The sequence below is a fragment of the Hypanus sabinus genome, chromosome 15, assembly GCF_030144855.1.
Source record: "Hypanus sabinus isolate sHypSab1 chromosome 15, sHypSab1.hap1, whole genome shotgun sequence".
NCBI classification, from domain to species: Eukaryota; Metazoa; Chordata; class Chondrichthyes; order Myliobatiformes; family Dasyatidae; genus Hypanus; species Hypanus sabinus.
Window position 1 is genome coordinate 66,315,106 of NC_082720.1, and position 15,423 is coordinate 66,330,528.

Consider the following 15,423-nt stretch of genomic DNA (forward strand, 5'->3'; position numbering starts at 1 on the left):
TGATCAGAAAATCTAATGAACCAGCCAAATGGCAAATGGAGCAGATCAGAGCAGGATGTTGTGAGACGGTGAACAGTGGGGTCTCATGCTTCTCTTATTGTCTGACATTGATAGTTATGTGAGAGATATAAAGTAATTTTCTTTAATTGAATGGAAATGTGAGGCTCTAACAACAAGACGCTCACTGATATCCAGAATAGATTGACTGCAGCGAAGAGATGCCTGTTGCTGCTCTCAGATACTGATTCCATTCTCTGCTGGTTCACTGTAGACTCATGGTCCCACCATAAATAAGATGATATGGCAACAGTGTCACCTGGTTTCTGCAACAGCAGCCTGGAATCCTGCATTCTCCATTGACATGAATGTTGCAAGGAGTGAAGGAAGCAAACCCAAGTACAGGACACAGGCACAGAGATTGAGTTTGGATGCTTACACCGGTGTAAGCACCAAACAGCAAACAGGAGGGATCTTGACACAGAGCCCTGATATGGAACCTTGACACGGAGCCTTGACTCAGAGAAATGGAGACTCATAGGTAATCATTGAAACTGGAGCTAAACTTAGAACAAATGATTCTAAGTGGTCGGGATATGTAGTTATCTCACAGGACAAAGTCCAATGATCTGGTGACTAATGGTTGTATCACCAGGGTTCTTATGCTGCAGGTCTTGAATGGAACCAGGTGTGCCGTCATCAAAGAGACTTAGCAGTAAATGGGAAATTAATGTTTGGAAACAAGTCAAAATCAAAGGAAATTAGGAGCAAGATAGGGAATTAACGATCGGGACCATGACAGTAACCCTCTCCACAATGGAAGACTCCTGGCAATCCACCAGTCTTGTCCGTTTATCCCGATGGAAATCACGGATGAAGGAAGGGTCCAGGATAAAGGAGCGGGGAATCCAGGTGTGCTCCTCAGGACCGTATCCCTCCCAATCAACCAGGTATTGGAGACCCCTGCCATGGCAGCACACATCCAGTAATCGCCGGACCGTGTACGCTGGGTGTCAGTAATGATCCGGGCGGGTGGAGTGGGTTTGGCAGGAGGGCACAGATGGCTGACAGATACTGGTTTCAATTGGGAAACGTGGAATGTAGGATGGATGTGCATAGATTTGGACAGTTTGAGTTTGACTGCTGAGGTGTTGATAATACTCTCAATCTCGAGTGGTGCCAGATACCAAGGGGTGAATTCCGTGGGTCCATTCCTGAGGGGGATGTCTTTAGAAGAAAGTTTAACCTTCTGCCCCAGCCGATAACAGGTGCAGGAATCCGATGGCAAACAACAATCCTCTGTTTGCTGTCCGTTGAGTGAAGTAGGGCTGCATGTGTGTCTTTGCAGATCTTGTGGCACCAATGGAGATGGGCATGAACAGAAGGCACAACAATGTCATCGTCTTGAGCGAAGAACAGAGGGAGTTGGTAACTGAGGGAGCATTCAAAGGGAAACATTCCATGGCTGTGCTGACCAGGGAGTTGTGGGCATTCTCTACCCAAGAGAGATGAGTGCTCCAGGCAGACGGGTTGTTGGCGGTTATGTAGCACAGTGCTGCTTCCAAATCCTGGTTAGCTCACTCGGTTTGCCCGTTTGTCTGCAGATGAAAGCTGGACGACAGGCTTACAGTAGCTCCAAGGGCATGACAAAAAGATCTCCAGACTTGAGACACGAATTGGGGACCCCAGTCAGAAATAATGTCAGAGGGAATCCCGCGAATGTGGAAGGCGTGATGGATGAGAAGGTCGGCTGTTTCCTGAGCTGTAGGGAGTTTGGGAATGGCTAGGAAGTGCACTGCTTTGGAGAAGCGGTCCACCATGGTGAGAAAGGCAGTGAAAGGGGTAGTTCAGTAACCAAATCCAGTGCAATATGAGATCATGGGCTGTTAGGACAGGTAGGCGAACAAAGCAATCCAGCAGGTGGTCGGTGGGAAGCTTTTCCGCGGGCACAAACAGAACAGGCAGAGATGAAGGAACAGGTGTCAGTGTCCATGGAGGGCCACTGGAAATGTCTCTTCAGAAGGGATAGAGACTGATCGATCCCAAAATAGCAGGCGAAAAAAGAAGTATGCCCCCACTGGAGAACCTGAGACTGAACAGAAACAGGCACAAAGAGGCAATTGGAGGGTCCGTTTCCTGGGTCAGGTTGAGTCCGTTGGGCCTCTGACTATGGCCTCGATCTCCCAGTGAAGGCAGCCACCACACAGAATAGCGGAAGGATTGTCTCGGGATTGGGAACGCTCTCCTTGGAAATTATTGACGGGAGAGAGCATTGGGCTTCCCGTACTTGGATCCCAGATGATAGGTGAGCATCAATCTGAATCAGCCAAAAAATAATGCTGAACAGGATTGGCAGGAATTCAGGCGTCTGGCGGTTTGGATATATGCGAGGTTCTTGTGATCGGTCCGGACAATAAACAGATGTTCCACTCCCTCCAGCCAGTGCCTCCACTCCTCCAAAGCAAGTTTGACCACCAGTAACTCCCTGTTCCCTACGTCATTATTTTGTTCAGCAGGGGGACAGTTTATGAGAAAAGAAGCAACAGGGATGAAGTTTTTGGTCAGGGCCTGAATGTTGGGAGAGGACGGCTCCCACCCCATATTCACCACAATGAATTGACAAGAGGGGTCTGGTTGGACCAGGATGGGAGCAGAGGTGAAACACCTCTTCATCTCTGAGAAGGCAGCATCTGCTTCAGAGACCCAGATAGGCTTTTTCCATTGAGAGTAGGGGAGATTCAAACAAGAGGACATGAGTTGTGAGTTAAGGGGCAAAAGTTTAGGGGTAACACGAGAGGGAACTTCTTTACTCAGAGAGTGGTAGCTCTGTAGAACGAGCTTCCTGTAGAAGTGGTACAGGCAGGTTTGATTTTGTCATTAAAAAAAAAAATTGGATAGGTATATGGACAGACAAGGAATGGAGGGTTATGGGCTGAGTGCAGATAGGTGGGACTAGATGAGAGAAGCGTTCAGCATGGACTCAAATGGCCAAGATGGCCTGTTTCTGTGCTGTAATTGTTACATGGTTATAAGAGATAATAAGAGATTTGAAAGTGGGAGGGGGAGGGGGAGATTTGAAATGAGAGGACAGGAGGGGGAGGGATCAAGCTAAGAGCTGGGAAGTTGATTGGCAAAAGGGATACACAGCTGAAGAAGGGAAAAGGTCATGGCACGAGAGGTCTAGGCAGAAAGAAAGTGGGAGGGGAGCACCAGAGTGAGATGGAGAGCAAACAAAGAGCGATTGTGAGAGAGACAGAGAGAGTAAAAAGACTGAGAGAAAAGAAGAAAAAAAAGGATAAATAAATAAATATATAGATCAATCAATCAGTAAGGGATGGGTTAAGAATGGGAGGGAGGCGTAAACGGAAGTTAGAGAAATCAATGTTCATGCTATCAGGATCGAGGCTGCCTAGATGGAATATAAGGTGTTGTCCTCAAACCTGTATGTGGCTTCATCTTGACAGTGGAGGAGTCCACTGACATATCAGAATGGGACAGGGACGTGGAATTAAAATATGTGGCCACTGGGATAACCTGCATTCTCTGGTGGACAGCACATAGGTGTTCAGCAAAACCATCTCCTGGTCTGTGTCAGGTCTCGCCAGTGTACAGAAGGCCGCACTGGGAGCGCTGGATGCAGAGTATCACACCAGCAGACTCACAGGTGAAGTGTTGCCTCACCTGGACGGACTGTCTGGGGCCCTGAATGGTGGTGAGGGAGGAACCTTGGTGTTCAAGAGATGTTGAGGCCCAGGTTAAGAGTGAAAGAAGGCGTATTGTAGGTGCAGGCAAGCAGTAACAAATGAGGTGCTAATGCAGTACTAGAAATGCCAGAGAAAACTTAAGAAATAAATCAGGAAGGCTTAAAGAAAGCATAAGATTCCTCTAGTAGACAAGGTGAAGGAAAATCCAAAGGGATTCTACAGATTCGTTGGAGCAAAATGTTTGCAACGGATGAAATTGGTCCTCTGGAAATCCAGATTAGTAATCCATGTGTGCTGCCGAAACAGACGGGGGTGACCTTAAATGAATTCTTTGCATCTCGAGTGTGTCTACAAAAATGAGGCAAAGGTGCATCAACTCTCTAGACCCTGTGCAGGTTACCGAGGAGGAGTAGTTTGCCACCCTGAGGTGGTCTCTCAATCTTCATCAGGTCTCAGCGATCTACAGGAGGTCAGTCTTGTAAACTGTGTGACTCTCACATCCTACCTATGTACAAACCACCACATTTTGTCATCAATGTTTCACACATGAAATAAAATTCAAAGCAGGAACTTTTAATGACAACAGATTGTTGTAAGTTTGACTTTTAATTGCAGGCAAGTACAATATAAGCTGCTTCTAGATTCAGAATGACATATTATGCAGGCAACAGAGAATTCAGTCTATGTTCAGAGTCTTATCATTATTGTTGTGATAGCTGTGTTGTACCGGCACTTGCCCTCTGATAGGAAATGGATTCTGGGTGGTGAGAATGGACACGGTGAGCTTCTGTGTTCTACAATCATATGAGTCTAATTCACAAACTCCAGACTTATTATTTCATAAACCTTCCAAAGTCTTTCAGATTAGAGGTATTCATGACAGATAGTGCCACTAATTGTTACATTATAGACATTGACTATATTGAAGAAGCATATATTATCTATTTTTTTAATTAGATGAAGGGCACAGTAAAAGGTAATATTGGCCCAATAAGCTTGTGCTTACACCATGTGGTCAATTAACATATTAGCCCCTATGTCATTGGATTATGGGAGGAAACCAGAGCAAACAGAGGAAACCCACGCAGTCACAGGGAGAACGTGCGTACTCCTTACAGACAGTAGCAGTATTGAAGCTGGTTTGCTGGCACTATAATGATGTTACAATTACCAAAATGCCACGATGCTACACTGAGTTATGGCCATAAAAGCTGAAAGAAATAGAATGTGAATGATAATAGAATGGGTAAATGGAAGTTGCAACTAAATCTTGGTGTCTTTGTACTTCAAATACAGAAAGCAAGAAGTGGGTTCTGGAGCAGTAAGCTATTAACAAGGCAAACAGTATATTGTTGGCACTGATTACAAGAGCAATTAAATATTCAAGCAAGAATGCTTTGCTGCAGCTGTGCAATAGTTGATAAAATGCTAGACAGAGATTTGTGTGCAAATTTCATCTCTTGACAAAGTTCTCACTGTAAAGGAAGTGCAACAAATTTTGTCCAAAATGTTGCTGTGCTCTCCAGTCTGCCTGTGTTTGAGCTGCTTACAAAGGTACCTTCTCGAGTTTGGAAATTTATACAGTTGCCTGGAAAGAATATTCTTGCCAAGCACAGTTACCAGTACTGAGGTGAAAATTGCTTGCAATATTTTCTTTGGGGAATTAAGTTTTCATGTTACAGGCAATAAATTGAGAGTAAAATCAGAAGTCAGGTTCCAAAGTTTCCAAGCTGTATCAATCTGGATTCTTGAACCTGTGCATCTCTCTGGGGAATGGACATGATGGGCCGAGTAGACACCTGCGGGCTGCAATGTTCATTCACAAATCTCAGATCAGTATCAGATTTCGAAGCCTGAAATGTGGCATCTTCCTGTGAAGCATCTGTTGCTCTTCCTCTCACTTCATCTGAATTCTGTCTGCGATGAATCAGACATGAAACATGAAATATGCACTGAAAATGATTGATATAAATAAATTAAAGAGAAGTGTGAGTTTACAGAATAAGGAACAGATCTCCACATGATCCAAACATCATTGGCGCAACATTAATCTGATATTGCCAAACATTAAAGACTGTAACGAATGGACCCATTTAACACTGTAAACCAACTCAACTTCCTGAGAGAAAATAGTGTGAAGATCTCCTTTGATTATACTTACCACCTTGTAACTCTGATGCGACATTCCTCTCCTTCTCTGGCCTCTGGCTCGTCCCCTTCTGTTACATCCCTGAGGCATGATCTGCTGGAATAGATTTTTATTCTTTAACTGATAGAATGTACATTCATGTCTTCTGTAAATTGTACTCTGTGATTCATCACACATCTGTCCCCTGATAAGACCTGACCATGTTTACATTACTAACCAACGAAGCAGATATGCTCTATTGGAAAATGTTCTGCATTCAAATTTCAAGGATTTGAAGATTCAAAGTACATTTATTATTAAAGTATGTATGCAATGTACAACCCAGAGATTTGTCTTCCCACAGACAGCCACAAAACAAAGAAAATCATGTAACCTGTTCAAAGAATAACATCAAACCACACACCACTCCCGCACCCAATGCACCCTGATGGCTGAGGGGTTGTAAATGCTGTTGAAGATGTTGATGAGTCCTGACAGACATGCACCTTCTACCTGATGGCAGTAGCCAGACGAGAGCTCAACATGGGTGGTGGGAATCCCTGATGATGGAAGCTCGCATTCCATGTAGATGTGATCAATGTCTGGCAGCACTTTACCGTGATATACTGGGCCATACGCGTTACTTTTTGGAGGATTTTCTGTTTGAAAGCACTGGTGTTTCCATACCAGGCTGTGATGCAGCCACTAAATATACTTTCAAATACACATCTATAGATGTGTCTCAAGGTTTTAGATGTCATGCCGAATCTCAGCAAACTGCTCAAGAAGTAGAGACACTGCTGTACGTTAACAATTGCCCTTACGTGTTGGGCCCTCAACATGTCCTCTGAAATAGGAATACTGAGGAATTAAAAGCTGCTGACCCTCTGCAACTCTGATCCTCGGAAGAGTACTGTCTCATGCGGCACTGGGTTCCCTCTCTTGAAGCCTATAATCAGTAACTTGGTCTTGCAGATGTTATGTTAGGGGGTGTTGTGACTCCACACAGGAAGATTTTCAATCCACCTCCTTTATGCTGAATCACCCCATGACAGTGATGACACCAGCAAACTTGAATATGGTATTGGAGCTGTGCTTAGCCACACTTTCAAATTGTAAAATGAGTAGAGCAGGGGACTATGCACACAGCCTTGTGGTGCAACTGTGTTGATGCAGATCATGGAGAAGTTGTTGCCAATTTGAACTGATTGGGTTCTACATGTGAGAAAATCCAGAATCCAATTGCACAAGGAGGTATTGATGCCAAGGTCTTGGAGCTTATTGATTAGCTTTCAGGGGATGATAGTTTTTCAAATGCTGCACTGTAGTCGATAAACGGAATCCTAATGTATGCATCTTTTCTGTCCAGCTGTTCTAGGATTGAGTGAAGAGCCAATGAGATGGCATCTACTGTGGACTTCTTGCTCCGGTCAGCCAAATGGAGTTAATACAAGTTGCCTGTCAGGCAGGAGCTGATATGTTTCAACTCCAACTTCTCAAAACTCAAAACGAAAACAGAACGTGTTCATCAACCCCCCAAAGCCCTACCCTCCACACAAAAAAAATCTAACGAAACACAACAAGGTGTAGAGGTCTACCCTTCAACACAACAAGCAATGGATCCCACAGACTCCTTCTCTGGCATCAGGGAATTCCATCGCATTGGTGATTCAATTAGACAGTCAGTCGGCACTGAATCATCTCCTGCCTTCTGCATTCCCCTAGATGTTTCAATCTCCCTTGACATCTTAATACTGGATATATATTGGCCAGGATTACACAGGAGAACTCCAGAGGTAAGTAGAATGGACATCATTTGACTGCTAGGTGTCCTCAGTCAGGGAGACAGGAGTTTGACAGAAACACCACATCAGAGTACCAGTGACAGTTAACTATAAAACACACACCTTCTCCTTCTGCCTTCCCTGAGTCAGCAGTTCGGTCCATTCTGTGAATAGTGAATCCAGAATCCATCTGGTCTGACTGCTACATCCGGCATTACCAAAAGGAGATGATTGGCAGGGGAGGAGACGAGAAGGGGTAGGAGGGGATCCAGAATGGGGAATGTAAGAAGAGAGAAGGGGGATGGGAGAAAAAACACAAGGTAGATATATCAATGTTCATGCTGTCAGGCTGGAGGCTACCTAGACGGATTATGAGGTTCTGCTTCTGCACACTGAGAGTGGCCTCCTTGAGGGAGTAGCAAACACCATTGACCAACACGTCAGAATGGGAATGGGGAGAGAAATGAAAAGAGTTTGTCTCCAGAAAATCCTGTGTGGTGCAGATGGAGCAAACATGCTCAACAAAGAATTGTTCCATTTGGCATGGGACTCACTGCTGTAGAGGAGGCCATACTGGGAGCATTGGAATCAGTAGCTGACCCAACTGACTTGCAGATGAAGTGTTGTCTCAACTAGAAGGGGTGTTTGTAGCCCAGAATGGGGGTGAGGAAGAAGGTGAAGCCAGGATGGTTTGTGGCCTTGACATTGGATGCTGCTTTCTTGTTGCAGGACTCCTTAAGACTATAGGATATAGGAGCAGAAGTAGGCCATTTGGCCCATCGTGTGATCTGCCTTTCAATCATGGCTGATGTAATTCTTCCAGTCATCCCCACTCCCCTGCCTTCTCACCATACTCTTTCATGCCCTGGCTAGTCAAGATCCTATCTATCTCTGCCATAAATGCACCCAATGACTTGGCCTCCAAAGCCACTAGTGACAACAAATTCCACAGATTTTCCATCCTCTGAATAAAGTAATTTCTGCACATCTCTGTTTTAAATGGACGTCCTTCAATCCTGAAGTCATGCCCTCTTGTCCTAGACTCCCCTACCATGGGAAATCACTTTGTCACATCTCATCTGTTCAGGCCTTTTCACATTCCGAATGTTTCCATGAGATCCCCTCATTCTCCTGAACTCCAGGGAATACTGTTCAAGATCTGCCAGGCATTCCTCATACAGTAAACTTCCCATTCCTGGAATCATTCTCATGAATCTTCTCTGAACCCTCTGCAATGTCAGTTTATCACTTCTATGATAAGGAGCACAAAACTGAACACAATATTCCAAGTTTGGTCTCTCGAGTGCCTTATAGAGCTTAAACATCACATCCCTGCTGTTTCAGTCTATACCTCCAGAAATGAATGCAAACATTGCATTTGCCTTCTTCACAACTGACTCAACCTGGAGGTTAACCTCTAGGGTATCCTGCACAAGGACTCCCAAGTCCCTTTGCATCTCTGCGTTTTGAATTCTCCGTGCTCTGAATAATAATTTGCCTGTTCAAAAACCAACTTCCAGATTCGTAACATTGACGTAGGATCCACTTCAATAATATAGCACTAGCTAATTTATGCACTGCAAATAAACATTACAAATAAAACGAAACAATATCATAAAAAAACTTAATATGAATGAATAATCAAGAAATAATCTATCCGTGAGAAAATATGAAAAAATGAAATAGAGAAAAAAAAGTAAATTTGAGAATAAAAAGGGAAAAAAAAGAAAAGAGAAATTTAATATATATATATAAAGTACATATCCGCCATTTAAAAAAAAAACAAATCTAATAGAATAAATGGGCAGGGAGACCTTCAATAAAACTCAAAGCCACCCAAATTGACTGAAACCATTTGTGGTTCTTAGTAGTTAAAGTTACTCAAGAGTAAACTAAATTACGTCAATAAAATCTGAGTCCACAAGAAGGCTTTTTTTTAAAATGGAAGTACCTATTGGCCATTTTATAAAGTCACACCAAGTCCGGAGAGAAACCGACTAAAGCCATTAACGGTTCTCAATAGTTAAGGATATTCAAAAGTGGACTAGATCACTCAAATAAAATCTGAGTCTGCAAAAGACTTTTACTTTAGAAAGTACTTATCGGCCATTTTAGAAAGTCGAACTGAGTCCAAAGAAGTCGAAATGGCTGGGAGATCTTCACTGAACCTCTGGGACTCCTTGACCGACGTAAACCATTTATAGTCCCCAGTAGAAAGTGTAATTCGGACATCAATGGGATTATGGAGGGAAGACTTGAGTCTAAAATAAAATAACTCTTTCGGAACGCCTTTGAACTCGGCGTGCATCTTCAAAACCTGAGGGGCATAGTATTCAACGATACGAATGGTATTACCTTGGTAATCCAAATTACCTCTCCAGCGTGCCTCCATGATCAGATGGTTTTTCACCTGGTATCCATGAAAACAGGGAATAATTGGATGTGATCTAGAACCCAAAACAGCTTGAGGAACAAATATCCTCTGGGCTCTCTCTAACTCAGGTGGGGTCGGAAGAATTTCTTTCTCGAAAATCTCACAAAGTAAAGAAAAGAAAAATTCAGTGGGAGAAACCGTTTCGATGGCCTCTGGCAAACTGAGAATTTGTAGGTTATAACGTCTGCTCCGAATTTCAAGATCCATAATTTTGAGAGAAAGTTTGCTGTTTTGCTCTGTCAGGTTGGAGCAGATGGCTTCCAGCTGCTGAACACGATGTTTTATTTCTTTGGAAGTTAAGTTGATGCAAGATAAATGTTCAGCATGTTCATCCACACTAGCGTTAATCTGATCCAATGTTGACTCCAACTGACTGATAGAAGATCTAAATTCAGTCTTAGAATCAGTTAGAATTTCTTGTCGATGCTGTTCCAGGACAGAGAGAATCTCGGCAGACAGAGACGTGGAGGCTTCTGTTTTCCCAGAATTAGGAATCTTTGTAGCCATTGTGAGATAGGCATATTCACAGGCAGATGAGAAAGACAAAAAAGTTAACAAACTGAAATAAGAAAAGGGAGATACATAGTGCGGAGGTAACAAATGTAACGGAGCAAAAAGTTTAAAGCGACTAAACAATCGCCACCTTACCGGAACCGGAAGTCCCCACTGATTCTTTCCACAACCAATCACCTAATGAGGATGGGCTCATTGGTCTCCAGCTTCTCTCTCCAGCAGGAATGAGGTACTGAAGCTGATGATAGGTCGTGATTGGTTTGAAGGGAGCAACAGGCCAGGAGGGCCAATGAAACAGCTATTGTGGCTGTTTTCTGTAATCTGACGGGAGCCAGGAGCAACGTCAGTAAGAGTTTAAAGTTCAAAGTAAATTTACGAACCAAGGAGGTATACAGTATGCCATCATAAACTACCCAAGATTCATTCTCTTGCAGGCATTCACAACAAAATTAAGAAAAAATCTTACTCTGTTTTTCTTCATCAAACTGTAGATGAGTCCAAGACCAACGACCAGTTTAACAAACAGGTATCCAGCATTTGTGGTGAACCAACGGTCCGGAAGTGATTTCACTGTAAAGGAGAAAGTTACAATTTTACATCACATTTAATGCCCAAGTAGTTCTGTCAGACATTCAGCAGAAGACATGATTGCGAAAACAGTCTGCAATAAAATAATGACAAATATTCATGGTTGGGAACTTCGAGAATTACTTTTAAATATTTATGATTTTGTGTTTTATGATTTTTATCTGATCTTCGTGGACGCAGCAACTGTAACAAGATTAAGATGACTGGAAGAAATAGACCTGTTCATCATAATATTGATCATTTTCAAAGTGTATTCTGCTCTAGAAATTTCAATGCAAATATCAACATAAACATTTGGACTGTTTTAAGTAACACGATGTTTCAAGAAGTAATACAACTGTTTTACCGGTATTTTCACAATCCAGGTTTACCCACTTCATTCCGCATGTCAGGTGTGCGACAATAATTGTGAACAGCTTTGGACCCGTTGTCTCTGAGAGGACGTGCTGGCATTGGGGAGGGTCCAGGGGAAGCTCACAAGAATGATCCCGGAATGAAATGCTTAATGTATGAGGAAAAGGTGACATCTCTCAGCCTATTCTTGCCAGAGTTTCAAAGAACAAGACGGAAACTCATTAAGATCTACTGAATATTGAATTCCTCAGACAGAGTGAACATGGAGTAGGTATTTGCAACAGTGGGAGAGACTAGAGCCAGAAAGCAGAGCCTCAGAATAGGGCACCTCTTTAGAACAATTTGAAGAGAAATTTATTTTGCCAGATGATGGTGAACCTGAGGATTTTGTTGCCACAGATGTCTATGGAGGCATCAAAGTTTAAGGGCTGGAAGCAGGGTAAGGGGTTTGAGAGGGATCACATCTCAGCCAATGTCGAATGGCAGTGCAGACTCAAATGGCCAAGTGGCCCATTTCTGCTCCAATGTCTTATGGTCTTATACACAGACTCCTTTGCTCAGACACAGGAAAGCAAACCATGCTGAGTTATAGATCTGAGCAGGAAAATTCCGATTTTCTTCACATGATCTAAAACCCTCTGTACCCTGCCTTTCTCCTGTCTGTCTGGTTGCCTCTTCAACAATGTTGCTACCAAATCTCCATCAGCGGATTCCAGGTGAATTCCTCTCTGTGACCATGAACTTTCCACCCAACTCACTTTGAACTTTATTTTAATGAGCTCCAGCCAAACAGCCCCCCACCCATTCAACCCAGCCTTGATGAACAGCACCCCACAAATCTAACCTTAGTCTCGAGGCACAGCAGCCCACCCACTTAACCCAGCCTTGATGCACAGCACCCCACCTACTTAACCCAGAATTGATGCACAGCACCTCACAAATTTAACCCTTGTCTTGACATACAGCACCCCACCTATTTAACCCAAGCCCAATCTCAGGGCAATTTACAATGACCAATAAACCTATTAACCAATATGTCTTTGGAAAGTGGATGAAAATACATCACTCAGGAAATCCATATGGTCACGGGGAGCTCGTATAAACTCCTTCTGTCGGTGCTGGAATTGAATTCCACTCTGAGGCTTTGAGTAGTAATACTGTTACACTATCTACTACACCATCAGTATCTTTAATATCTATCCTGGAAAAAAATCTATGACTGTCTGCGATTCTCATAATTTCTATCAGTTCATCCCAGAAGCTTAGGGATCTTGCATCACTCCCTCCTCCCCTTTCCTCCCAACACCTCAGGAACTCTGACGTATCTATGCTCTCCTCAGACTCATTTGGTGGTTTCAGGAGCCAAGTTGTCTCTAAACCCGTATACTTTTGTGCTCAAAATGCTAGAAGGGTCTATTCTGCACTGTATTATAATAAATAAATAAAAGTATTTATGACACCATTCCTGGAGTATTGTGAGGAGTGGAGTTCCCACTAACTGACCAAAAGGAGCCATCATCACCCTATGGGATGGATTGCAAAAGAGAGAGAGATTGTGAGGAGTATTGATCTCATTAACTTTCACGGGGCTGATATCTGGATACCTAGTTTGCATCAATGAGGAAAGACTGGGTAGGTTAGACATGTATCCACCAGAGTTTAGAAGACAGGGTGGTGATGAATTGATGACATAGGACATGCAGAATGACACAGATGAAGAAGCTGGCAACTTATTTGGAGTCAATACAATATGTTATGTTTTCTCAGAACACATAGGTTTTGAATTAACGGAATTTTCTGGAATAGATGTCTGGGAGAATGTGGAACTTATTGAAACAGACCTATGGGAGAATATAACAGTGATAATAAAACTGATTCTGATTCTGAATCATTAACTTGGATTCTTTAAGAGATGTTCCACATCTCTCACAACAGGAAGGAAGTCATTTAATCCCATGAATGTGTGGCAGCTCTCAGAACAATCCCATTCCCCACTTATTCCCCAGTATCCAATCCTACCTCACCTGCTCATTAGCATGACCTGACAATACTCCCAACAGTCATCAATAAAAATTGTCACTTCCAGAGGCAAATCAGCCTGACGCCTCGTATACCATTGTGATGTTGAAAGCCCTCACAGTCACAGGGAGAGCTTTAGGATTGATCCACAGCATGGAAATAGACAGTCACTGCTGCAGAATGAATGAAGCCCAATCGTGAAAATCAGTACACTGGGAAAAACTCGAGACACTTACCTGTGACTTCCAGATTATATGGTAGTGAAAGTTGGAGACTTTCTTGATCAAACACACCACACATCCAGTTCCCTCTGCTTCTCACAGCTTTCTGTATGACCAGACTCAGTGATTTCTCTTCCCCATTCAGTGTTTTTTCTCCAACAGTTTCACTGTCTCTGTTGATCCAAACCAGTCTCATTGATGTAGTGGTGTCAGACACAGAGCATCTCAGGGTAACTGTGTCTCCCTCAGTCACTGTATCAGACAGTTCAGCTGTGACTTTGGTGACAAGAAAAATATTATTGGTCTCCTTAAAAACAGGACCGACATTCTGCACTAAAGCAAAAAGCTGTCGTTTTTGCAAGTCTGTAGTCACACATTCTGTCTCCTACCTTTAACTGTGATTAGTCTGATACTCGTAAATACACTTCTTTCCAGAGTACAGGTGTAATATCCTGCATCTTCAAACACCACAGGAAAAACCCTCATACTTAAATTCCAACCGTTAAAAGTTGTAGCTGTGAGCATCAGTCGATTGACAAAGTGGCTCTCACTGACATTCACAGGCTGAGATTTCAATGCTGATGCAATTGTTTTTCTTGGACTTTGATGAAAATGTGACTCCCAAGTCCAAGCAGCAGTGTTGTAAAGTTCATTACTGTAACAGATGAGGTGGAATTCACTGTAATCCGTAACTAAGCGATAATGTGTGTAATGTTTATTATATAGACCTGCATGAAAGAGAGGAGAACTCATTAAAATGTTACAATGTCAATCCCTCTCAATTCCATTCATCTGACTTCTCCTGATAACCTTAGATGTCCTGACCGATCAATAACATATTAATCATAGCTTTAAATTAATTCCACAGATTCACCACTCTCCGGCTGAAGGGGTTCCTCTTCATCTCAGTCCTGAATGGATGACCCTCTCTTCTTTAAATGCCTTCTGGTCCTAGACTCCACTGTATAGGAAACATCCTCTGCACATCCACTTGTCTAGCCCTTACAATCTTCAATAGGTTTCAATGAGACCCCACTTAGGACTTGAGCCTTCAAATACTCCTCTTTCTTAACCCTTTCATTCCCAGAGTCATTCTCATGACACTCTTCTGGACCCTCTCCAATACTGGAACATCTTTGCTGAGATATGAGTTTCAAAGCTGCTCACCATTCCCCAAGTCCAGTCTGAATAATGTCTTATTAAGCCTTGACATCCTTGCTTTTATATCCTGATCCTCTCAAAATGAATGCTGATATTGCATATCTTTCTTATCACTTAATCATCCTGCAAGTTAACCTTTAGGGAATCCTGTACGAGGGCTACTAGGCCCCTTTTCACTTCTGATTTTTGAATTTTCTCCATGTTTAGAAAATAGCCCATTCTCCAGATTGGTTTAAGTCCCATACACAACTGCAGTTTCTGAATGAACCTCTTCTTGCTTGAGTTTTTATGGCAGTTGGCATCCACACTGTTGCATTACTGCCAAGATATGAATGAACCTCATTTGCTTCAACCTCTCATTGATTCACACATGGGACTTGATCTCTGCTGAAACCGAGTCTGCTATTAAAGCCAGAATTACATCAAACACAATAAAGCCTTGGTGGGGAGGGAGAGGGAGAGGGAGAGGGAGGGAGAGAGAGAGAGAGAGAGAGAGAGAGAGAGAGAGAGAGAGAGAGAG

General features: G+C 43.0%; 1 protein-coding gene across 1 annotated transcript; it reads right to left on the reverse strand.

The window, feature by feature from the left end:
* Positions 1–4,319: 4,319 nt before the first annotated feature.
* LOC132405178 (uncharacterized) lies at positions 4,320–15,010 on the reverse strand. The gene is made up of 6 exons (XM_059989876.1): positions 14,910–15,010; positions 14,132–14,470; positions 13,758–14,018; positions 11,027–11,130; positions 5,863–5,946; positions 4,320–5,618 (listed from the first exon to the last, which is right to left on the reverse strand). Exons 1-6 carry the CDS (start codon positions 14,953–14,955, stop codon positions 5,604–5,606), a joined length of 849 nt encoding a protein of 282 aa, XP_059845859.1. The 5' UTR covers positions 14,956–15,010; the 3' UTR covers positions 4,320–5,603.
* Positions 15,011–15,423: the final 413 nt, after the last annotated feature.